The sequence below is a fragment of the Cyanistes caeruleus genome, chromosome 8, assembly GCF_971803275.1.
Source record: "Cyanistes caeruleus chromosome 8, bCyaCae1.hap1.1, whole genome shotgun sequence".
NCBI classification, from domain to species: domain Eukaryota; kingdom Metazoa; phylum Chordata; class Aves; order Passeriformes; family Paridae; genus Cyanistes; species Cyanistes caeruleus.
The window spans coordinates 34,537,892-34,561,164 of record NC_141708.1 but is presented as its reverse complement, the minus strand read 5'-3'; the positions used below and the strand labels follow the sequence as shown (position 1 = coordinate 34,561,164).

General features: G+C 39.3%; 2 protein-coding genes across 20 annotated transcripts in view; one reads left to right on the top strand and one right to left on the bottom strand.

Annotated features, from left to right (window-relative positions):
• TET1 (tet methylcytosine dioxygenase 1) overlaps window positions 1-23,273 on the bottom strand; it is an 88,950-nt gene that overhangs the window by 64,503 nt on the left and 1,174 nt on the right. For 4 of the 12 annotated variants that reach the window (XM_086900115.1, XM_086900126.1, XM_086900127.1 and 1 more), the window contains exon 2: window positions 9,169-9,272. The gene's annotated coding sequence lies outside the window, so the exon portion shown is untranslated. Of the gene's footprint in view, window positions 1-28; window positions 165-830; window positions 949-1,337; window positions 1,501-2,356; window positions 2,734-4,944; window positions 5,027-9,168; window positions 9,273-23,273 lie in introns of those variants that run through there. The other 8 variants (XM_086900117.1, XM_086900121.1, XM_086900120.1 and 5 more) reach the window with 6 other exon arrangements.
• On the top strand, window positions 4,170-22,992 carry SLC25A16 (solute carrier family 25 member 16). 8 transcript variants are annotated; one of them, XM_086900141.1, is made up of 12 exons: window positions 4,170-4,188; window positions 4,450-4,521; window positions 5,158-5,262; window positions 6,546-6,579; window positions 8,050-8,142; window positions 10,246-10,379; window positions 11,993-12,056; window positions 17,433-17,554; window positions 18,075-18,141; window positions 18,799-18,961; window positions 19,855-19,923; window positions 21,444-22,992. In XM_086900141.1, exons 6-12 carry the CDS (start codon window positions 10,317-10,319, stop codon window positions 21,598-21,600), a joined length of 705 nt encoding a protein of 234 aa, XP_086756267.1. In that variant the 5' UTR covers window positions 4,170-4,188; window positions 4,450-4,521; window positions 5,158-5,262; window positions 6,546-6,579; window positions 8,050-8,142; window positions 10,246-10,316; the 3' UTR covers window positions 21,601-22,992. The 8 variants fall into 8 exon arrangements, with proteins under 8 accessions (XP_086756267.1, XP_086756264.1, XP_086756269.1 ...); XM_086900138.1 differs by having other exon boundaries at window positions 4,170-4,190; window positions 4,317-4,521; XM_086900143.1 differs by lacking the exon at window positions 4,450-4,521 and having other exon boundaries at window positions 4,170-4,264.

Genomic DNA, 23,273 nt, shown 5'->3' with positions numbered 1-23,273 from the left:
CACCGGAGGACAAACCCCTTGCCCTTACATGTGCCATCCAGGAGGAGCCTCGAACACCAGCGTCCAGCAGGGCCCGGCCATCGCACGCCTTGGAGAAAACACTCCCAGCAGCACGGGGAAGATGCTGGCTGAGAAGGAAGATCTGCTAAGCCGCTCTTTCTCTCCTGTAAGGAGGTAAAATATGAGCCTTGCTCTTTCCCCATCCCCCACCTCATTCATTAAGAGCCACTGATATTTGCTGCTCCTTCCCAGAGGGAAACGAGCGAGTAAAATGTTATGGTAAGACGAAGAGTCAGTCCACTGACTTTCCACCCCTCGTTATCACCACAGCCTTTTGTGAGATGCAGGCCACCAAATATAACATCTCTTCAGACTGAAAAACAGATGTTGGAAATGGGATATGTGAAACAATATACCCAAGCAGTACTTCTTTAGAAAGGCTTCATTATTATTAACTCTGTAGCTGGTGCAATATAAAGCACTTCAAGTGTGAACCAGCCCAGTCAAATGTGAGCCTGCAGAGTTTCTGCTGCACACAGGTGAGCAGTGCTGTCCACATCCATCCATTCCTAGGGATGCTTTGAATGCCAACATTTTGCTGGTTTAAGTGATGCTTGATGAAGGAGAAGCAGTGGTACGGATCTGCACAACTCCTTGTCACTGCTGCTCTCCAGTGATAGTGGATAGGTAGCCTATCACCAATTTGCACCTCCATCCTCTTCTCACCCACCCTACACATCCTTGCAGTGAAAGAAGAAATCAGTCTGGGAATCTTAACCAAGCTCACAGACACTTCAGTTGAAACAAAGGGAAACCTACAGCACAGACACCTGAATTTTGAGTAGTTGCCCTCAGTGGCAGGGAATTCTAGCAATGCACAAGCTCTCTTTGCTGGGTGTAACCATTCCATCTCTTCCTTAGGACTGGATATCATTCCAAAGACTTGTCCTGATAAAATATAAGGTAGCACAAGCTGTTTTTGTAAGATAAAATAACAGGTAATTTGAGAGGTAAAAGAGTCATTGCTCTCAAACTGCTGCACATAGCAGAAATTGAAGGAACTGGAACTTGATGATAAAGCTCTACATAATCAGAATCTGTTTCGCAGGGAGATGGCAGTAAGTCAGAGGTTGTGGGCTTGAACAAAATGCAGAGCAAGAAATTAATAACTGGGGGGAAAGCAACAAACAAAGAGGGCTAAGGTTTATTTAGAATAAGCAGGTTAACAGGAGCACTCAAACATCAACATGCACAACCACAGCTCCATTAAAGACACGCTAAAGGCTAGGAAGCAAACAAGAACTAACAATTATTAATTTTTACACCCACAGACTTACGTGCTCATGGTCTCAGGTCTTCCATCCTGGGCAGCAAGCAGCACCAGATCACAATCTTCTCTGGCAGTGCTAAGGTACTCAGCCTACCAAGACAAGCTAAGTAAAAATGTTTGGAAAAAGATCCCACACTGTCTGGGCAATAAAACGGGATGAAATCCTTTCACTGAAAAGCAAAGTGAACCACATGGAATGAAACATGAATATCACAGCCTCTGACTCAACTCCTACCATTCAAAATAGAGATCCTGGTACTGTGACAGGTGCTGCAGTGAAGCTGTTCTGTGTGCTCAAGTGGAGTGTCAAGGATCATTACAAAAGAAGGGAAGAAGTGAACAGCAAACACCCCTACACCATCATTATTAGGCCCAGATCTCCTGTCTGCTTATATCTCAAATACAATGTGCAGTTCTGCTTTGCTTAAAAGGTGCAAAGGGAAACTTGAAAGACACATAAAAACATAGCAAATGTACTTAAAAGCAGCTAAATGCACTGCTAGGGTGGTGTTTCCACCCTAGAAAGGCAGCAATCTGGATGAAACCTCAACTAATATACTCAAAAACAGCATGGAAAGTAACATCAGAGAGAGATACTCATTCACTTAATGTGTGTTGAGATAAACAAAGACCCTTTCTCTAAAGCAGAGGGTATCAAGGCAACATATCAAACAAGTAATCAGAATATGGACAGCAACTTTAAACAACATGTTTTCCAACCACAGAACTCATTACTACAGCACACTAAAGAGGCAAAAAACTTTAAGGAGTTGGGTTTTTTTAAAGCAGAAATTTAACTATGTGTTACTTGAAGCTGAAAGAGTAACGGAGTGCCCTGTATGCTACCCAAGCCTCCTTCCCCATGTGTATGGTAGTAGCTATTTTTCTGGGTGAGGTTTTAAACAGGTGGACCTTTGATCTGACACAGTGCTGCTATCCCTATGCTACTCTCTAGGAGGAAATGCAAGTTTTCACCAGAACAAATGAAACTGAACAACATTGTTCAAGGCAATAAAGTGCACAAACCTGTAAGCAGCTCTGGCAAAGTTTGAGTCTGTGGTGAACATGTGGCAGCTGCAGCTGCTCTCTGGGAGACAGGGAGCCTCACAAAACAGCCAGCAGGACAAGGACCTCGCCAGCCAGCACCCAGCCCCACTGTACACACACAGGGTAAACAGAACAGGCCCAGGGGCACCATCTGCATTCAGGCACAAGGCCTGAATAACACAGCTTCCAGAACATGAGGCGAGCCTGGAGTTTAGCTAAGAACTCAATCTTCAGGTCACAAGCAGGTCTGGAGACCTATGAAGTAAGAAAAACTACACACAACCTGAGTGAATAATAAACAGAGACCATAGACACTAAAGAGGACCAAGCCCAAACCAAGGCCCTAAACAACCAAAGCCTGTTTCTTAGCCAGGTGAGCTTAAATAGAGCTCCTGGGCCCTTGGGCAAAGGATGTGGGTGGAGACTCCAGATGCAGATGGTCAGGTCCCTTAAGACCTATTAGTGTCCTTGGGCCCTTGACCCTGGAAACAGAACTATTCAGGTATGCTGTCCCTAAATTATTCCTGCAGTCATCTGCAACAGGCACAGCATCAGTCCAAGCTAAGAAAGGTTAGATTGATGCTGAGCTTTAGCCCTTCACAAACCAAAAGCTGAGATAATTACACTGCAAAGATACCTAAGCTGCTTTTTAAGGGACAGATTTGATCTAGCCAGGTTTATCTTAGCTAGCCCTGTTTTCCTTGCCGTGGAAAGATGATACTGCAACATTAGGGCTGTTTGTTTATGTGATTACAAAACACAGATTACAACTTCCACTTTCTAGCAAAGCCTGCCTCACATTTGCTAGCTCGGGCTCCAGCATGACAAAGTGAGCAGCCTGCTCCCAGCCCAGATGTGACCTAGGAACCTGTGTGCCACTCTGGTGTGTGCTGCTGTGCCTGTGAATCCAGCTGAACACTGGCCAAACACTGTTAATGCCTTTGGATTTGTAATACAGATGATCAGATAAATCACCCACAGCATTGTTAGTTGGCACGATCTGAAAGAGTCTTGAACAACATGAATTTAATGCAGAAACTCAAATTCTAATTGTTCTTTTGACAATCACTTTCTCATTTAGTCCTTCTTGGCCCTGGTTCAAGATAGTATCTACCCGCCTGATTGGCACTGAGAACAGGTTAACGTTTGTAGGCACACTAAACACAGATATTTTAAGCGTTAACACTATTTTATATGAAATAAGGCCAGGAGGGACTATGATTTCAGCTTGTGATACCCATCATACAGGCCCACTGTGTTTATTCTAAATATTTCCTAACAGATGTTTCTGACCTGGAGTGGACCACAGTTTGCTGCCAGTTTCTATTTTCATTGGAAGTCTTGGCCCTTACTTCACTGCATGATTGTGCATGGATAATAAAAAGCATGACAGCAGAACAATTGTGTAGTGCCTTGGACTACATCTACACTTCGTCTGGCAAGACATGGTTAATTGTGCATGTACAGACCCAAGAGTTTTGGGTGTTTTAAGGCTACTGCACTTTTGCAGTAAGCCATGTGACACAGGGGTCACATAGGGAACACCTCTTCATGCCACCTGAAAGAAACGAAGGGACCTGCTTAGCCAGAGAAATTTGGCACTCACTGTATTACTGCAGACTCAGTAACTCTGATCAGTCAAATCCTTCTGTTCACTGAAGACCCCACTGACAGGGCCTGTTGGGGTCCTGAGGGTATCAACAAGGTTTAATGACCAGCCTCACCTGGGGCTTCCACTACACACTTGATTTGTGGTGGGTGAGCATTTAAACTCAGGCCTGGCTAGGTAACTGCTTCTGATATTAGTTCTGGTGTAGGCACTAGTTGTTTTGGGTGTTGGTTCTGGTCTTATTTGTTCTTTGAGTTTGGTTTCTAGATGATCCTCAGGTGTGTCTCTGGCTCTGTTTTGGGCCTTCTCTTCTGTTCCTTTCTTGCCTAGATGTACCATAGAGCTGCTTTGTGCCCTGGCCGAGGCTGGAGCCTGTTCCCAGCACCCAGCTCTGCAGGACTGTGCCTTGTCAGCGAAGGGACCTCCTGTGCTGTGGTCTTATTTGGCTCCTTGCTCACCTCAGGAAAAAACACTTCTGTCTACTTGCTGACAGAGGTAAAGAGAGTTCAAGACAGCACAGTGCCAAGGAGCTGAGGTTTGTTAGAGTAGCTGTAATCTGCAAGCTGTGATTTTTGTGGTAGGGGAAGAATGATTCTCGTGTGGGGAAAGTTATGCACTTCTGATGTCTGTAGATGTGGTTTGGGGCAAATAAACAGGCAACTGGATAGGTATTATGTCAGATCACTAATTAGTAAAGACCAGAAGCAAGTCTAAAGACTTAAAAAGCTTACTGCCCAGAGGTATGACACTGATGGTAATTTGTACAGCTATCCCAAAACAGGGCTTGGTGTACACCAGCATTTTAAGAGCACTGAAAATAATCTTTTCAGCAACCACTGAAAGTTGTTGCAGCAGCCAGTCTATTTTAATTAATATATATTTAAAATGTGTTTTGAAAACTAAGCATCTTTAACAACAAAAAAATCAGGAACAAATTACAATTGATAAAACTACCTACCTGCTTGATTTTTTTCTTCAAATTTGTAGCTCTGCTCCTGAGTGTTATAATTTTCATGTCTCCCCTGCTGATTGTTGATTTACTGGGGGAGGATGCGGTAGTGTCACACATGAGTGTAATGCAAATTATATTAAAATTGCTGATAACTTTTAAGAATGGGTCATAAAAGAGATGTCACCAGAGAAATTCTCTAAAAGGTGTAAACATTTCAAGGTAAAAAGATGAAGTGACAACTGGGAGAATGTTAAGATTTAAAGGTGCAAATGAACTACTACAGGGGCTAATGAAGAAAACAGACCTTGAGAGCACTTTATACCAGTAAGTACTTAAAAAAACCCCAATAAATCTAGGCACATAAAGCTCATTGTGAATTCCTTTGTGTGTTAACATATCTATGTAAGATACTCTGTTTAGCTCTGCAATGCGAGTCTTTTACTGGTTTTTCTAAAGAGTATGCATACATGAGGCACCCTTCCCTAAATTATGAGGCTTGACAAAGTATCTTGAAATATCCTGCCTGTAGCTAAGAGAAGTAACAGCCCATCTATGTGATTATTGATTTTTCTAGTCTGTGGTGAAACTCTAGAAACTTGATGACTTTCAGCTGTTAGTGCAGTGGCAATGCTTTTCTGTGTGAAGTCAGTAAATTAGATTCCTACAGCTGGAGCTGTTAACAGAGTCTGGTTGTTGTGGTGGGAGGAGGCTTTTCCTGAGCAGAAACCCAAAAGAATACAAACTGGGTGGAGAACATGGCATCAACAGTGGCTTAAAAACCTGCTTCAATAACTCACAGAACAGTTGCCTTTCCATTAGAGACTGACAGTGACTTAAAAAAAAAATACTAATTTTGCAGATGTATTACAAAAGGTAAAAAGGCTTGAGGGTTTTCTGCTACTTATTTCATGTTTTGCAGAAGAAATCTATTTTTTTAAAATTATTTGAAAGAATGAGTATTTTAACAGCTATTTCCCAAACATATAAATGTTGCAATGATCAAATAGAGCAAAATGAAGTTGTCTTGATTCTGTCCCATGCTTAATTTTAAGGAATATAATCTACTAAAGGGAAAAACGAATAGATTATTTTAAAAGACAATCTGACACAATTTAAGGAAAAAGGAAAAGGAAACAAAAATATTCTGGCAATTTTTTTGGAAAGTGGCTCCTTTTACTGGTGCAAGTGTTGAGATCTGTTTCCCTGGTTTCTTTGTTTTAGAAGACTAACTTTTTAAAAAGGTATGTTAATATGTAAAATACTTGAAATCCAGGTCAAGATGTACAGGGCAAAGAGTATATAAGGAATAGGTGAATAACAACAAGAAACTAAGAGTAAAGCTGACACCACGAGCTTTTTCAGCAGCTGTCAGCAGGCATCAGGTGTGTGCTCTCCCCTTGCTCCATGCACCAGCATTCAGAGGGCGCACTTGTTTATTTTTTTAATTCAAGAGCTGAAGACAAAAGGTCAAATGCCTCCTGGAAAGTCTATATTCAAGAGAGATATTGTAGAAAATCTAAAAAATTGTCAAAAATGTTTACAGCTGCAGAATGATACTGTGTTTGACCTTTCTGATTCTAAAATCAGTTTTTTATTTTTTTTTCCAGTGTTTCTCCTTCTGGTGAATTTTGAAGCTTGCACGTAAATAATCATATTGAGCAATTTTTTCTGAGTATAAAACCATAATTGTAGACAAAAGGGATCTTCACGTTCTAGCACGAAGTTGAAGTAGCTATCTAAACGGCTCAAAAGTAATCGATGTATTTTACAGTACAGTCTTAACTAGAGCCGTTTAGGTTTTGGTTATGTGCGCCCACAGGTCTAAATACAGGTATTTGTTGGCGAACCGCGCGGATGGATGTTTTTAAGGAGCAGCAAGCCATCCCCGGGGGCACTAACAAAGGCGTGCCCCGGAGCGGGCAGAGGGTGAGAAGCGGCTGGGCCGGGGTTAAGCCGGCCCTTCCCGCGGGCAGAGGGTGAGAAGCGGCTGGGCCGGGGTTAAGCCGGCCCTTCCCGCGGGCAGGCTGCGGAGGGCTGGCGCGGCCGCCGGCGCTGACGCGATCCGCAGGCGCCGCGGCGTGGCCCGGCCGCGGCTCGGCGGGGCCGCCCCGAGCTCCGCCCCTGCGGCGCGGCGGGGGCACCGCGCTGCCCCTGAGGGAGCCGGCACGGCCCGGCCCGGCCCCATGGCTTCCCCGGCGGCCGCGGCGCCCGGAGCCGCGCTGCCCCCGGCCGCGGCGCGCCGAGACTTCTACTGGCTGCGCTCTTTCATCGCCGGAGGTGGGTGCCCCGGGCGGGGAGCGGCGGCAGGCACGCTTCGGTGTCGCTGTCCCCGGTGAGGTTGCCACCGGCTCTCATCGCCTGGGGAAGCGGGGAGCTCGCTTTTCCTTTCCCCCTCTAAGGGACTAGCGCGGGTGGCGCGGTGCACGCCAGTGGCTCGCACGTGTGTCAGAAGCAGCGAGGAGCCGCGGTCAGCCGCCAGTTAAATGTTCCCAGAGCACAAACCCTCGTTGGGGTGCTCGGAGACGGCGGGTTATCCTTGTCCGCAGGGGTTGCCCTGTTGAGGCTGCTGTTGAGAAGATGAAGGTGGTGTGAAGGGGCGAGCCTGGCAAACACAAAGCCACATTAATAATCTCCTAGAGAAAAAGCCTGATTATTCTTCCTGTAAGGTGTTGTCTCAGCTGTCTGATTTGCTCGAGGTAGGAGCAGGGTGCGTTTATTTCAAGTTCTTATATCATGCCGCACTCTCTGTTGGATCTCATTCTCAGACACGTAGCCCACCTCCTTGGGAGCATCAGCAAGGGCTGTTTCCCCGCAAAAAGGAAGGAGGAAATGGGATGGAAAACTCTTGAGTAACTTGCAGGAAAGTTCCTTCTGCAATGACCTTAGCAGCTGAAACAGACAGTGGCCTGGGTTTTTGTAAACAGGAAAAGTAGCTTAAATGTTTCACTAAGGCTTCAAGGGCTTTGTAACATCTAATAGAAGCTGTTTACTTGACATTAGGGCTTTTTCCAGTTCCTGACTGAGTGAACTACATTAGAAAAATCCCTTATTTAACTGCTGACCTCAAGAATTTTTTTCATCCTGTCACTTTTCTGTTTGTCTCTTGGAAAGGTGTTGCAGGATGTTGTGCCAAGACAACTACTGCACCACTGGATCGAGTAAAGATTTTGCTGCAAGCTCATAACCACCATTACAAACATCTAGGTAAGATGGCTGTGGTGTGTCTAAGTTTTGGTTTTAAATGCAGTGTTTGTGGTTTGGGTATATCTATTTCCTCAGTGATGAGGCTGATAAAAAAGGTGCTTATCAGACAGCAGGTTGTATCTGTCTGGTCAGGCTGTGTGCCATGTTTTGTTACTGTTTGAGAAGAAAGACAAAGGCCTGTGTAAGTTGTGGTATCAGTCGATGTGTTAGAGATGTCAGAATAATCCTCAATAAGGCATGGAAGAGCTAGGCTTGATCTGTTGCTTACAGAAGGCAGCAGGAGATTGGGTAATCACAGCTTCAAAGCTTGGATCATTTCAGTACAAACTCTGCTGCAGTGGGTGCCAGTTCCCAGGGGCCCTGGGGATCCTGTTTTTCAGACAGGGATGGCTGGTGGGAATTGGAGAGCAGAGGTTTGTGCCTGGTGTAGGTGCAGGTGGTCTGTGCTCAGCATCTGTGTTGCATCACGGTGAGAGAGCAAACTCACATTCAGAGCTGTTCTCTGCGGGCTGTAACAGTGCCCTCTCGTGCAGAGTATTTGAGCCATTTGTGTCAGATGTTACTGAAATACTGTTGTAACTTTTGCTCCAAATTTTAAGTGTTGCAATTATAGGGGAGAAAAAAAATTGAATTGGCTAATTTTGCATGTAACTAAACTTGTTAGTAACTTAGACACTAAAGATAATGTTTTTTTAAAAGTTGGAAAAATAATTCATTACTAAATCATGAAATTCAGTGGATATATGTATATATTCGGTATGGCAAAAAGGGAAACACAAACAATGTGTTTTAGTAACAAAGACACAAGTATACACTCAAGTCTAAGACTTGAAGGGTGAAATAATTGGTTTGGCTGGGATTTTTAATCCTCATTTTCAATTTGCTTTGTACTGTGCCATAGTTGGCAATTAAAATCTTATGTTCTTCCCTATTTTGGGAGCCAGATGTGATGCTGATTATTTGAATGGTGCCTGACTTGAATGTGTGTCCATGTTACAAAAAAGGAGGATTATGTGGATGAGGTACCTGTAAATGCAGAGACACGATGGGTCAGTTCATCAGAAGTCCTCACTCTGTGTTTTTATACCCTTCCCTTGTGGAGCTTGTGCCACGTGGATCTCTGGTGTGTTCTAGGAAATAGAAACAGTAATTCGTCATTGCAGCATAGAGAGAAATTCTGGTCTTGGCATAAATAAGTTCAGAGGCATGTAATAAGCATGACATCTTAAAAGTAAATAAACTATTAAATATGTAATAATATATTCCTATACAGTGATACAGTAACAAGGTGCACTAATCTATTCATATTCTTAGAATCCCAGAAACTATACTTGTTTTGTTTGAAATTCAAATGAAAGTTTGTCACCCTTTTCTTCCTGCCTGAAAGCAAGATGTCATTTTCCATTTTCTGCTCTTATTTAATGGTTGCATGTGAATCAAAACTGTTTGACTATCATAATTATTTTATAGAATCAAACTAAGAAGTGAGTTTGACAGCAACAGTGCTAGCTAATGTTTATACAGTAAAACTATGGGTTTTTGCCCAAACTTTGTGTGATCTTGCATTATTTCACACCAATTAAAACGAAGTAGGATTGTTTCTTGTTGCAACAACTCTGAGATAAAGATTGTGAGGTGCTTAAGTCATAAGTAATGACAGTCTTCAACATGTTTACTTGATTTCCTCAGTGATGGAATTTTAATTAATCTGCAATTTAGCATGTAGCAATATCAGATTGTTTTTCCATGGCTTTAGATTTTAAAGTATTATTTATTTATGTAGAAGGGACTGAATTGGTTCCCTCCCTTGTGTTGCTGGCATTGGGCTGCTGTGGGTGGGTAGTGGCACCTGCAGTAGCATTGCTCACAGTCCAGGCCTGAGTGCAGAGCTTCACGGAGTCTGGGAGATGAGAAAACTGATAAAACTTAACATTAGGCTCTCCCTTCCAGCAGTGTTTGGGCACTGAAAGTGGATTTTCCACAGTTACATGAGCAACGTGATGCAGCCTTAACTTTATATGTTTAATTTCTTTACAACAGCATTTCCTTGATTTTGTTTTCCTTCCCCACAGTGTAAAAGACCTTTTGTTTGTATTACTGCAGGAGTATTTTCTACGCTGTGTGCTGTCCCCAAAAAGGAAGGTTACCTTGGGCTGTATAAAGGAAATGGGGCGATGATGATTAGAATCTTTCCTTATGGCGCTATTCAGTTTATGGCATTTGACCAATATAAAAAGGTAACTGAGTTTATTGTTTTCCTTTTCTCTCTTTTTTTTCCTGCTTGCAATGAATACAGACTGGTTGAGTGAGTGAAACAAACACTGAAACTTGTGTCTTATTAATTAGCTACACATCTTCTCTATGGTTGCTTAATTTTATCAGAATTTACTCGTTAAAAACAACAGGCAAGCTTTTGCAATGTTGCTTAAGGAAAAAGAAATTCACACTGACTTCTAAATGTTTGTATTGTTGAGAATAATACCCTTTCTATTGATGAAAGGAAAAGGTTGTTTAAAGTCTTCTCTTATTTGTATTGGTATGAGGTAGCCCTTTGTGAATAATGTAGGAAAAAATGTAGAATGAAACAACTTTATTGTATTTATGTTTGGATTCTTAGTACTTCACAGATAAAATGACTTAAACTTGAAAGTCTGGATATGACTGTTCTATTTGACCTGACAAATTATTATGTCAGGTTGTAGATAAAAATGACCTTGAAGATAAAAATGCTCATTCCAGAGTCCTGCAAGATTTGTGGATTCTTTTCTGTTTTCCCGCATTTACCCTTTCATAATAAATCTTTGCATTATCTCACGGAGGTCAGTTGTGTTAGCATCAAAGTGTTTTTAAACATTGCTGTTTGTGGTAAAATAAATACCATTCTGCTATTAGTGAGGAGAAATTTCATGTTTGAAAGGTCAGATTTGGCACCCAGACAATAGTATAATGTTTACTGAGGACAGTGGGATTGAAATTTTGATTCCCTAAGAGTAAATTTCAGAAGACTGATACAAAGGAGTTCTGTAATGGGTTTTGTGGGTTCTTTTTTTTTTTTTTTGTGCTGTAATCATGAACCCTGTTGATCAGTGCATGTTTTATGTCATGTGGAATAAAAGACTGCATGCCATGCTTTATAATTGAAATGATTTATGAATCTGCAATTTCAAGAACCCAGTTAGCATCACAGCACTTTCTTTTATCTATTAATTGACCAGAAACCTTCACAATATTTTGCATGGATATGTAGAAGAAAAAAAAATTCTTAAAGGAGAAAGATATGAAATGATATTTATAGCAGAAAGTCTCAGTTTTTTGATAAAAGCCTTGAAGCTAATTTCCAACTTCCTTCCATGCCATAATTAACTTAGCAAGTTCTTGCTCTGAAATGTCCTTTTTCTCTTCCTTTTTATTTCTCCCTTTTTCTTTTTCTTTCTTTCTTTTAATCCAGTTAAAATCTTTATGGGAGTGTTTCACATGATGTGCATGTAAGAAAAATTGACTCTTCTTACTTTTCAACTTTGTTCAGTGTCCTTTGCTCTCTACATGTTCAGTTTTCCTTGTTTAACACACATTAATGATAACTAAATAAACAATTAATCTAGCTTCTGAAGTGAACAGTACAAATACTTTCAACTCATTGTTTTGCTTTTGGTAGAATTTTAATAAGAAATTGGAAACTGCAGCAGTTAAAAAACTCTAACAGTAATTAAATGTTCTGGATTGAATTTGTAGCATTGTAAATTTCTTGGAAACCGCTGCAGAGTTTTCACTAATGTGCTAATAAACTTTGTGCTGTGTTTTCCCTGTCTTTTCTGATATCTGACTACTGTAAATATTCCATATTGTGTAGGTAATAAAGAAACAGCTTGGGATTTCTGGGCACGTGCATCGATTAATGGCTGGATCCATGGCAGGTATAGTTATGTACTTGGGTTTCAGACATGCCTTTTGCTGAGAAGTTAATATTCATTCAGAGAATGATTTGATGTGGTGTTGGGTCAAGCTCCTGCAAATTTCTATTAAGCAACTGTACTAGTAAATGGTTAATTTAATGTGGTTGCCTAATTGAAATCTGTTTGTCTAAGAGTATTCTTTAAAATATATTTGTGCAAGCAGTGAATTCTGTGCTATGTTGTGAAGCACAGTTTTTTTTATAGTCTTTTATTATGGCATTTAAAAAAGTGTAAAAACCAGGGGCATCGATATATAAGTATAAAGCTGCAGGTTCTGGTAGAATTAGCTCATTGGCCCCTCTGCCACTGCTGCTAGGTTGAATATAAGCCCACAGAAACAGAGAACTGTGGCTTCTTAAGTGAGGAGTTTCTTTGGATTTGCCAGAAATGTCTGTACGTTTCCATGTCCAGTGCAGGATTGTCATGATGCTCTTTAGATCATATTTGTGAATGTTAAAATCTCTCATCTATTAATTAGTGCAACAGCAGCAGAAAAACCCATCAGTAAACTGCCAGTATATATGATGATTTTATATTTGTTTTCCTCTTACTAGTCATTGAGTCAAAAGTAGCTAAGAAAAAAACAGGGGAAGGTAAGTAATAGTGGACTGAGTTTTAATTGAAGGGTTCTAATATGCTTTTAATTTGTAAAACAGGCTTAGTACTGTGTAGTGACAGTCCTTAAATAGTTATGGGTATTCATATTTAGCTTGTTTTGGAAAGAAATTACTGGGATTTTTTAATACTACCTTCAGTTAAACTAGGAAGGTCTCATAAAAATAGTCTGGCTTTGTGTGATGTCAGAGGAAAGAGAATGAAATTAAACAATAGGAAGAGTCCTAAAAACTAACAAAACCTGTTTGCTAAGATATGTTCCAGAATTTGGCTGGCTTTCTATCTGAAAAGTCAAAAAAAACCCTAGATCCATAGAGTTTTTAATCTTTTTTTTCCTTTCCCCTGGCTTTAACTGTTCTGAGAAACATTTTGAAATTCACTTTCCCCCCATCCACCCAGAAGATTATTATTATTATTTTTATTAGCTTTTCCAGGAGCTTTGTCAGAGACTGGGAACTTGGCTTGGGAGGCACTGTGAAAACCCTGAATAATCAGCTTAATCTGTCAGTGTTGGATGAGGTGGAATTCTTCCCGTAAATAAATTAATAGCATCTGGCATTTTTGTAAGCACCTTACTGGTTAAATCTGGTTTGTGTGGTTAGAGTAACAGAAATAAATTAATATACAGAGCTGTCTGGCTACCACAATCTGCTTTATCCTGGTGTGTTTAAGTACAATATACTCAATAGTTCTGTTTTTAGAACCCCAAAAGTGAGGAACTGAGCTTGACTTGGGGGTGAAATGAACACAGCAGTTAAGTATATATAGTGTCACATGTGAGTCTCTCACTATTTGTTTACTTGGTGGCATTAACTGCTTCTTGGATATTCTCTAGATAATAAGAGGCAGAGGATTTATCTTAAGTATATCAAGGAGATATAGGGGGAGGAAGGAGGCGCTGAGTAGCGAGATTGAAATCTGGTACAGAAGTTTTCTAGGTTTGCAAACAAGAAAGAAAAGACTTGAAAGCGATTGGTAATATTTCTTGCCTCCCTTCCTGCACTGGCTCCAATAAAGGATATTTTTCCATTTCTTCCACACTAAAGATGATGTGCTGCACAAACCCCAGTGCTGGTGCAGAGGGGTCTTCACAGCTTCACAGGTTGCAGTTTTAAGAAGTTGAGAATAGATAATCTGTATTTATTTTAACTTCTTGTTCCCTCTCCACCATCTAGCCAGGCAGCTGTCTGCTTTCACTTCTCTGTACCCAGAGAATTAAGTCTTGTTTATGTCAGTGTTTCCAACATGACTAGTGGTCATCAGACCTGAATCGGCTTCAGAGCGGTGGGAAACATTTCAGTGTCTTCTGTAAGTGATAAACAGGATCAAAAGCATATCCACAGGGGAAGTGGGGATGGGGTAGTGGAGAGAGAGAAAAGAAAAGCCTATTGTAATGCATATATTTAAGGAGACCAAGTTAAAGTTACTGTGGAAACTCTAACTCTGAATTTCCTGAGTCTTGTGTGATTCAAATTTCAGCTGTAACACTTCATTAACAGATAAGCAGTGTATAGCTTCTTTAAGGAAGGACAGAGCTGGACAGAAATCACAGAGGTTTGTGGGGTTTAGGAAAGAAAATTATCAAATAACAACAAAAATGAACAAGTAACATTAAATAAAACATCACAGGATGATTTTACTTTTTTTTAAAGTTTTCTAATGGACAAATCCAAATTAAAAGACAGAAATGTGTATTTCCTCTTCTGCACTTGATTAACTTCAAAATAACAAAGCCAAAAAAAGACTAGATGTTATCTAGAATAAACTCAAGTCCCATTAAACTAATACAGAAAGTATGTTTTTGTTTTTAGCTTTTTAGTTTTACTAAAAGTGATAGAAAATAGTACTGACCTAGTGTTATCTAGGAAGGATATTGGCTGTCTGCATTTTAAATAGTATGTAATTAACAGTTACAGACAGCATTTAAAAAAAATCTGGTCTAGTTCTTTGGATGCACTATGGAGGGAAACAGAATTCCATATTGGACATAAAGAAATATTTGGGCCAATGAATTAGGCATTCTTTAACCTGTCTGATAAATGTTTTTTTTGTCATCAACAATTTCTGTGTGTTGCAGTTTCTGAAGCTTTGTTTTGTTCAGAAGATGCTACTTGGCTAAATTAATCTTTATATTAGCTAAGGAGCAAATCTTCCTGAGATCAAGGCTGTGTCTTGTGCTTATCACTTTTTGAGCTTTATTCCTTGGAATCTCCTGGCTTAATTTGATCTCTGGAGCCACTGATAAAGTACAAAGAGCATGATACAGAGATGATAAAAACTTGCATACCAGCTGTGTTTGTAATGTAAATGTATTTCGTTTGTGTTTTTTTCTTGCTCCAGATAGTTTTGTTTTGGTTTTTTATTTTTCTTTCCAAAGAAAGAAAATTACTAAGAACAGAGGGATAGTAGGAGAATTGGGAGACAGATGAATCCCTTTAGAGCTAATCTCACTATTAACTCCCAAAGCCTGGGAAGCAAATCAAGGACAGACTAATTTGCTTCACTGTCATCGTGTCTTTAGTCTATGTAACCCAGTATCTTGTCCCCAAGAGTGGTCAAAGGTGCTTGAGGACAATATGGGAAGTGAAGAGTGGACTTTCCCTGGCTTCTGGGTCAGCACTGGCAGTGAAAAAGTCTGCTGGTTTTGAGGAAGTGGCTCTTCCTCAAGAAGGGAGCAGCTACATTCCCCTATGATGGTTATTTCAGATCAGCCAGTGGGAATTGCTGCATGCATCTCTGAACTGTTGAATCTCTTTAATCTGGCCTGTTTAACCTAACCCAGGAGAGATTTTTGGCTTAGCTATCATGAATGGGGTTAGACTATATTCACTAAATAGTGCATTTGCCAAGCTCTTGGTTGGTCTGTTGTTAGCCTTTGTTCAGAGGAGGTTCCTGGATAGATATCAGTGCATGATTGGAAAGAAGTGAGGGTAAAGTCTGTTTTCTGGAGTGGGATGACTTTCCTGTGCACTCTTAAGCTCTGTAAAAGTGCTTCCTCCCCACCCCCCCACCCCTTATTTTTTTTAAAACTGCTTGAATTAATCTATTTTATGATATTTCTGGGCATGTCAAGGAATCCATTAAGGAAAGGCTCTAGACCGAGGGATTGCATTTCATGTAAGTCAGTGGAAACAGTCTTGAAGTGTTTTGCAGCTTCCAACTTTTGAATCCTGTGGGTGAGACAACTTAAGAAATAAACTGCAGATGCCTGCTTTCTGTTCAGAGGACTTGTCCAAAATCTCCAAAAGAGGTGTTTTTGTCTTCTGAAATTAATTACTGGTGGGATAATCCAGAATCTCACAAACTTGGCTCTCAATTGAGAGTTGACCAGTGTCAGATTTTTGATAGCTCACTGACAGTGGTTTTTTTCCTCACCATCTAATCCTGATAACTTTCAGATCATTCAGATTATCAGAGCAGTGTTTTATGGTTTTTTGACTCCAGGCATAAAAGTTATGAAGATCTTGTTTGCAGGAGTTGTGTTTGGATTCTGTTGTTGGTTTGTGTTTGCTTTTTTTCTTCCCTGTTATGGATTTGTCTTGGCCTTGTGGAAAGGAGGGGAGATGATACAGCTACAAAAAGAGGTGTCATTGAGAGACTATTAAAACTTAAGAGGAAGTGACAGTTTCCTGCCAGAATGAAAAACATGCTTATCTTCTGCAGGACCAATTTAAAAAAGCTACATTTGGCTGTATCAGAGCAGTTGCTAGAAAACAGTGCCAATTACAAAGGTTTTTACATTCTTTTTCACCTTTTCCCAGATTTTGTGTTTGAGTTTTGGGGTTTTTTTTGGTGACTGTGATGTACCATCAGAAAATGACCACTGTTGTCAGTCAACAGTTTTAACTATTCCCTCCTAACAGTTTGTCAGCCATGAAGTGGTTTACCTCAATACCTAGCAGTTGGAAATAATTTGTTATTCAGGTAACTGTTAGAATTGTTGTTTTTTGTACTGGAGTTGTGTTTCCAGAATTGTAAGTTGGCCAGCATTTAAGCTGTTTTGAAGCAGCTCCTAACTGGATGAGTTCTAAGATTTGATTTTCTATTTTTTTTTTCCTTTCATCTTGCATCTTAAGTCCAGAAAGCTTTTCTGTTCAGTTTTAAAATAGAAGTGCTGATGTAATATGAACTATTAAAATGCAGTAATGCAACACAGTTAGATACTTCTCTTCAGTATGAAGCTCTATTTTAGATGTAATTAGAATATATTTAGTGTGCTACTAGAATATGTTTAGTATTTGCAGATACAGTAGATAAATTAATGTATCTATACCCAGTAATCACACCAAATTCTGGCAGAACCTTTTTGGAATAAAACATGTAAATTTGGTGGTTTGAATTTTTGTTTTTAATATGGTAGGATTAGGTTTCATGGTTGCAATCCAGCAAATCTGATGTACTTGACTAGCCTGATTCTTAGGAGCTATGAATTTCAATAAGATTGCTCAGGTGAATATAGTCAGGCCCATAAATCTTGGAAAATCTAGGTGTGCTGCTTCAGTGAACACCAAGTAGAAACATAAATCCTTTGTGTGTTGCTGGAGTTAGTGTTCCTGTGTACTGATTATAAGTGACTTTAAGTGTATCTTTAACAAAATAGTTTGTATATGCTATTGTATTCACTGCCAGAAAAGGAGTTTTTCTACTTTTCAAAATAATCCTAGAATCAGATAAGGTGTAGGTGAGTTTTGTTTGCTTGTTTTGTTTTTGTTTTTAATAAAGGTATTACAGCAGTGATTTGTACTTACCCTCTTGATATGGTTAGAGTTCGCCTGGCGTTCCAAGTAAAAGGGGAACACAAGTACATGGGAATTATCCATGCATTCAAGATGATTTACACAAAGGTATTTTTTCTTTTAATCTTCAGTTCTGTCAAACCAAAATATGCTCTTTAAGTAATGTTGCACTGCATTGAACATAATGGCTTAGTGCAAAATAACGTGACTTCATTGCGTGCACTTTGATTTTTTTAATGTAAAAAGCTATTTGGATGCTGCTTTTGACTTAGGCTGCTGAGCTGTAGCTAAGGCTCATGTAAGTGGGAGGTCAGAAGCAGCAGAGAAGCTGCTTTTCACATAAACTACTTATGTTACCAAAAAGATTTTGGGGAGGAGGGCTCTGTTTAATGCATAAATGTTTCCAGTTATCATGTTGGGTGTAGATGTTTCTCCTTCATTTTCACTTATCTCCTGTGGTGCCAGGCAGTTGTCCCTTCTTCAGGCACAGGCAGCAGAACATGACATGAGCTCCTTGGTGGTAGATGGTGCTAGTCAGATTGCTGTCGTGGGAGTCCGTATGAACAGCTGGGTAACTCAAGACACTGGTTTTTCTTGCCACAAATGCTGCTGTGTTTTTCTTTCAAAGGAAGGTGGTTTTAGAGGGTTCTACAGAGGACTGATGCCAACTGTGGTGGGAATGGCGCCATATGCAGGTAAGTTAAAACCAGAATGTGGCAGTCCTCCAGCATTTGTGTGCTACTAGATTTGTTTAATATATTTGCACACCTAGTTAATTAGCTTCTGTCCAAATCATCTTCAATGATGCTCCTTAAAAAGTGTCTTCAACAGTCAAAACCTAGAGTTCAGAGTGAGAAAGGTATACTAGTGGTTGTCTTGTCCTTCCCAGTTTTCCCCCAAGAAATCATGGAGGCTGTTTCTCTCAAACAGGCAGATCCTTGGGAGTGGGTGCTCTGTAAATGGAGCCTCAGAGCCTCCATATTGGCTCCATCTCCTGGTGGCTTTTCCGTAAATACTCCTGCATGTAAAGCGGCGGTGATGTGGAACAGAGCACAACAGCCTGGCTAAACTACGCTGGTTTTTAAAAGCTGAGAGGTGTCCCTCAGTTAGAAAGATTTTAGGAGCAAGGAAAGATTCTTGACAGCAATACAGCAACTTAAAACTCGCAGTCTGGCTTATTTAAAGCAAACTTGTAGCATTATGTATAAACACAAATTCATTTGGACAGAAGTTACTGCAGAAGTTCAAAATACTGTTTATCTTTCTGCTTAAGAATAGTCTGATTTTGTAAATGCAGCTTTTTGTTTATAATGATACATCAACAAGTACATAAAATTAAATTTCCTTTTTAGGTTTTTCATTTTTTACCTTTGGTACCTTAAAGAGCATTGGACTTGCTCAAGCACCTAACTTGCTTGGACGGCCTTCATTAGATAACCCCGATGTCTTAGTTTTGAAAACACATGTAAATCTGCTGTGTGGTGGCATAGCTGGAGCAATAGCTCAGACGATATCGTAAGTTTGGGTATGGGGTTTGTTTCATCTCTGTAGCTGTTCATTCTAAAGAAACTTATATCTTACACAGTTTAATCTAAGTCTGATTGTTAGTAAGGTTCTTAAATGAAATACTGAAATTCAGGTATTTCCTATTGTTGCAGTTACTAAATATCTGTTTAATCTTCAGGGTCTTTTAAGAGTTATCCAGTGAGTCAATTAAACAAATTCAGGCAAATCTCCTAAAATCCACTGGAATGTTTTTTAGTAACAATCTTGTTTCTTAGCTTGTTTGTAAAGATAAAAAAATTTTGACCCTGGACATAATTTGCACAATTTCATTATTCCAATTTACTTTCAGATCTATGTGACCTATGAAGCCATAGGAATAAAAAAAATATCAAAGCAAAAAAGTCTGCTTTGATAGACTTTCAGATAGTGTTTTTGGTATTTTTATTATTTTGCTTTTCCTTTCTCACCTGTTCTTGTTCTATTTTATTTTGTCCATAAAATAAGTTAATTTAATGGCCTTAATTTAATGGATTTTTCATTAAATCACTGCATTGCAAATAAAATTGCCTATTAATCCTTAAACTGTTAATTTTATTTTCAATGCTGGTGTCTTCTCCCTTCAGCATTTTGCAGACTGTTTTATACTCTCATCTGATCTTCATGTGTCTTCCTTACTAATTCCAAATGGAATATATTAAGAGCTCTGGTTTGCTGGTTTTGTCTAAGGGGAGCCTCCCTTTTTGGAGAGCTTTCAGCTGTGTTGAGAATCTAAGCTGGATTCCTGACTCACTGAAAGGGGAGCTTGGAGGTTGCAGGTGGACTCCTTAGTGTTATTGTGTAAACAATATTCAAGCAGTTGTCACACCTCTGCTTGAACTGCTGTTTAAATATCTTCTCTGCAGATATCCCCTGGATGTAACTCGTAGGCGAATGCAGTTGGGAGCGGTTCTCCCAGACTCTGAGAAGTGCCTGTAGGTATTTCCTTTGCATCTCTACTAACTGAGTTCTTGGATGTCTGAGCTAAGCTCAATTCTTAATTTAAACCTTTCAGAATAAGAAAATCACCACCCCTCTGAACTACTATGTTGTTGATTTCTTCATTCTTTTAATAAAAAAGTTTCCCCACAGACAAAAGCTGACATTATCAATCTGGGATTAAAAAAGTACCTGAAATATAACAATGGCACCCTTGTTAGTAAATCCTGTATTTGTATTAGTAAAATGTGGTTTTTTTTGTATTTTAATGCGATTTGTGCTATCTTTAATATCAGAAAGATCTCTGAAAAAGAGACTGAATGCTTCTACTGAAATGAAATGGTTTCATAGTGTGTTTTAATGGTGCAGAATCTGTTCCATAAGATGATTTTGAATAATACAATTTTATTTGAGCTTTTTTGCACTTGCAGTAATTTTCTACACCTCACACACTGAAGTTCCTCCAGTAGAAGTGGAAGCACCATAATACCTTAAAAATCTTAATAGTATTAAATCAGCTCTCATCCTGAGAATCTTTCTAAATTTCAAATTGTCTCAATCAAATTCAATTCTGTGATGGTTTTGGTTAGTTTCAATCTTGTGGAATTGTGTATGTCTGAATCCAATGCAATTCACTGTGAACCTCCTGTGTGGAAAGTTGGATCCTACCAAGAACAGCCTGAGTGACCTTTCACAAACAACCTCAATGTTGCTTAACTGTGAAGAAGTTCTGTTTTCTTTACCAGCCATTTTTTTTTAAAATTTTGCTATTATCCATTCCTGATACTTTTAAAATAAAAATATGTTCATTGTTCTCAGGGGTTTAGTTTTTGCATTCTTGAGGACTATTTTTATAGACCTAAGGCTTCCCAATTTAACAATTTTATTGTGACTGTATAGAGAGCTGTGCTTTGAAGGTACAGACACAGGTATATCTTTAGAGGATGAGAGGAAAAAGCAAGCAGGAAGCCTCAAAGCTTTGGAACATATGGGAGATGCTCTCCAAGAGCACTGTCTTCAATAGCATGGAAATACCAAGCACCTTAAGTGCTTTCCATTTCACATCTGTTTGCTTAGTTTCAATGCAAGTATGTGAGGAAAGGTCTCTTTGCGTATACAGTGCAGTTTCTGCTTTTAATAAGGTCAGATATTATATAATCAGATTATTATTTGTAAAAAGAATTGATGCTTCTCAGCCCCTTCCTGCCAGTTAGGCAAGAGACTGTTCTGCTGTAAAACACCTTAATATGTATTGTAGGGTAGGTGTTTTCAGACTGACACTTGTTCAGCTGAGACTGCACTGTCCTCTTTCCAGTTCCCAGCCCTTGGGCTCAGATTCCTTGAGGAAGCGCAAGTTTGTCTTTTTAGTCATATGTGGCTTTGCTGTGTGAAATGCCATGGGTTTTTCTCCGTGGGTCTCTTAAAACCCAAGTAAAAAAGTGTCTTGTAATTAAAGAAAATTATTTTGATACTGAATATGTGTATCCACTAATGATTTGAGTTCTTATTTTTCCAGTACAATGGTGCAGACACTGAAGTATGTGTATCAACAACATGGAGTACGAAGAGGACTGTACCGTGGTTTATCCTTAAATTACATTCGTTGTATTCCTTCCCAGGCTGTGGCTTTTACCACATATGAACTTATGAAACAATTCTTGCACCTCAACTGATTCTTTCTTTCAGAAGACTAAAAAACTTACAACATCAAAACTACAATATCAATCATCAAATGATGAATAAATTACTTGAAGCTTAAAAAAAAGCTTTCTGTTACTGTGGACCTGCTGTTGTCTGACATCTTTATTTGCCAAAATGCAGTTAATTTCCTGGAGTCAAAACCAGGTGACACATCAAAATAAACATTAGCTAGCTCCAAACACTTTTTTTTGCACTTGATCTTCTAGGCTTCATTAGATGAATTTTAGGAATGACACAGTTTTGGAGATGACACCCATGTTTTATACGGGTTCCAAGCTGTTAGTTATTTAGCTTTATCACCATTCCAGGAGTTAAATGCTGCTGATTATGCTGCTTTTTAAGCTACTAATAAGGCATCTGTTGTTATTTAAAAGTCAAATGGAATAAACTGATTTGAACATAATGCCATGATTTTTGGCATTCAGATCCTTGCCAGGTCTGCAGAAGCTGAGCTTGGCAGATCACACTGTAAGCAGCCTTTTATTTGTGTTCTGTACAAGTTTTCTGTATGCAAGAGCAATGCATTTGTCTTCAGACTGCTACACAGGAAAGTCTCTTCAGCCATTTCAGTTAGAATCAGCAGGATGTATTTAGCAGTATTAGAAATCTTGCAATTTGGAAACCAGTTTCTTGGCATACATTCTAAGAAATGCTGTACTACACAAATAAAAGCAGGGGGGAATTTTTCAGGGAAAAAGATATCCTTGTGGCAGGTTGTAGGGGCCTAATCTTGGAAAGCTTTTCTGTGGAGCTGAACGTTCTTGATTTGGTTTATTCAAGGCTGAGTAGGTTATGTACTTCCCAGTACTAGCTGGCGTAATCAGGTTTTTACTTACCTTAAACCATGGTGATAAAGAAGACTGCATGCTGCTGCATTTAGGTGTGTGGACCACATCCAACCTCACGCAGAAAGGAAAATTAAGATTGTATTGGCGTCTGTAGGTGTGTGTACGTACTGTTTCTCAAGTATGGTATGCAATAGACTATTGCATGTTTTGCCTCCTCCTATAATTCCTTTTCTGTAAGGAATTATTTTATACACAATTTGCATTGGTACTCTTGATTTTACTCACTTGATTCAGGAAACTGTAAAGCATTTACTTCATGTAAGTTATTTATTGTAAATATTTTAGTGTCTTATAATTGGCGATGGTTATGTTAAGTGGTGGATGGTAGGACTGATTTGCTTAATTCTGACAAATTTAACAAACTGGATTTTCAGTTATATATTCAATACCAACTTCTGTGGCTCAATTTTTTTCCCCCAGTTTCTTAAAAACATGTATTTATTTGAAATTTACGGTGTACCTCTGGACAGAGAATGAAATGTATCTGGATATATTTTATTAAAATTTTTGAACTAATGTCTTGGTGTGATTTGTGTATGTTGCAACCAGGAAGAATATATGTTTCTGGAATGAACTGTGTTTGCCCTAACAGGTAGATAAGTACAAAATTGTCATTTTTAATTGACATCAAATATGCTTTTTCATTTTATCTTTAGTTTCAAGTAAAGGAAAGCTAGCCAATATCACAGTGAATTTTTACATTTTGAAGTTCTTTGAGTAGAGATAAATCCACTCTATCAGAAAAACTAAGGTGCCTTTCTTTCCCCTGTATTGTTTTGCTGTGTGAGCAAATAAGC

Excerpts from the sequence above, each read along its gene's own strand:
- SLC25A16 (XM_023918044.2), top strand. The coding sequence starts at position 7,122 with ATGGCTTCCCCGGCGGCCGCGGCGCCCGGAGCCGCGCTGCCCCCGGCC. Across the intron at positions 17,555-18,074 it reads TCAAGATGATTTACACAAAG|GAAGGTGGTTTTAGAGGGTT; the intron begins GTATTTTTTCTT and ends TTTCTTTCAAAG. Across the intron at positions 18,962-19,854 it reads GCAATAGCTCAGACGATATC|ATATCCCCTGGATGTAACTC; the intron begins GTAAGTTTGGGT and ends TCTTCTCTGCAG.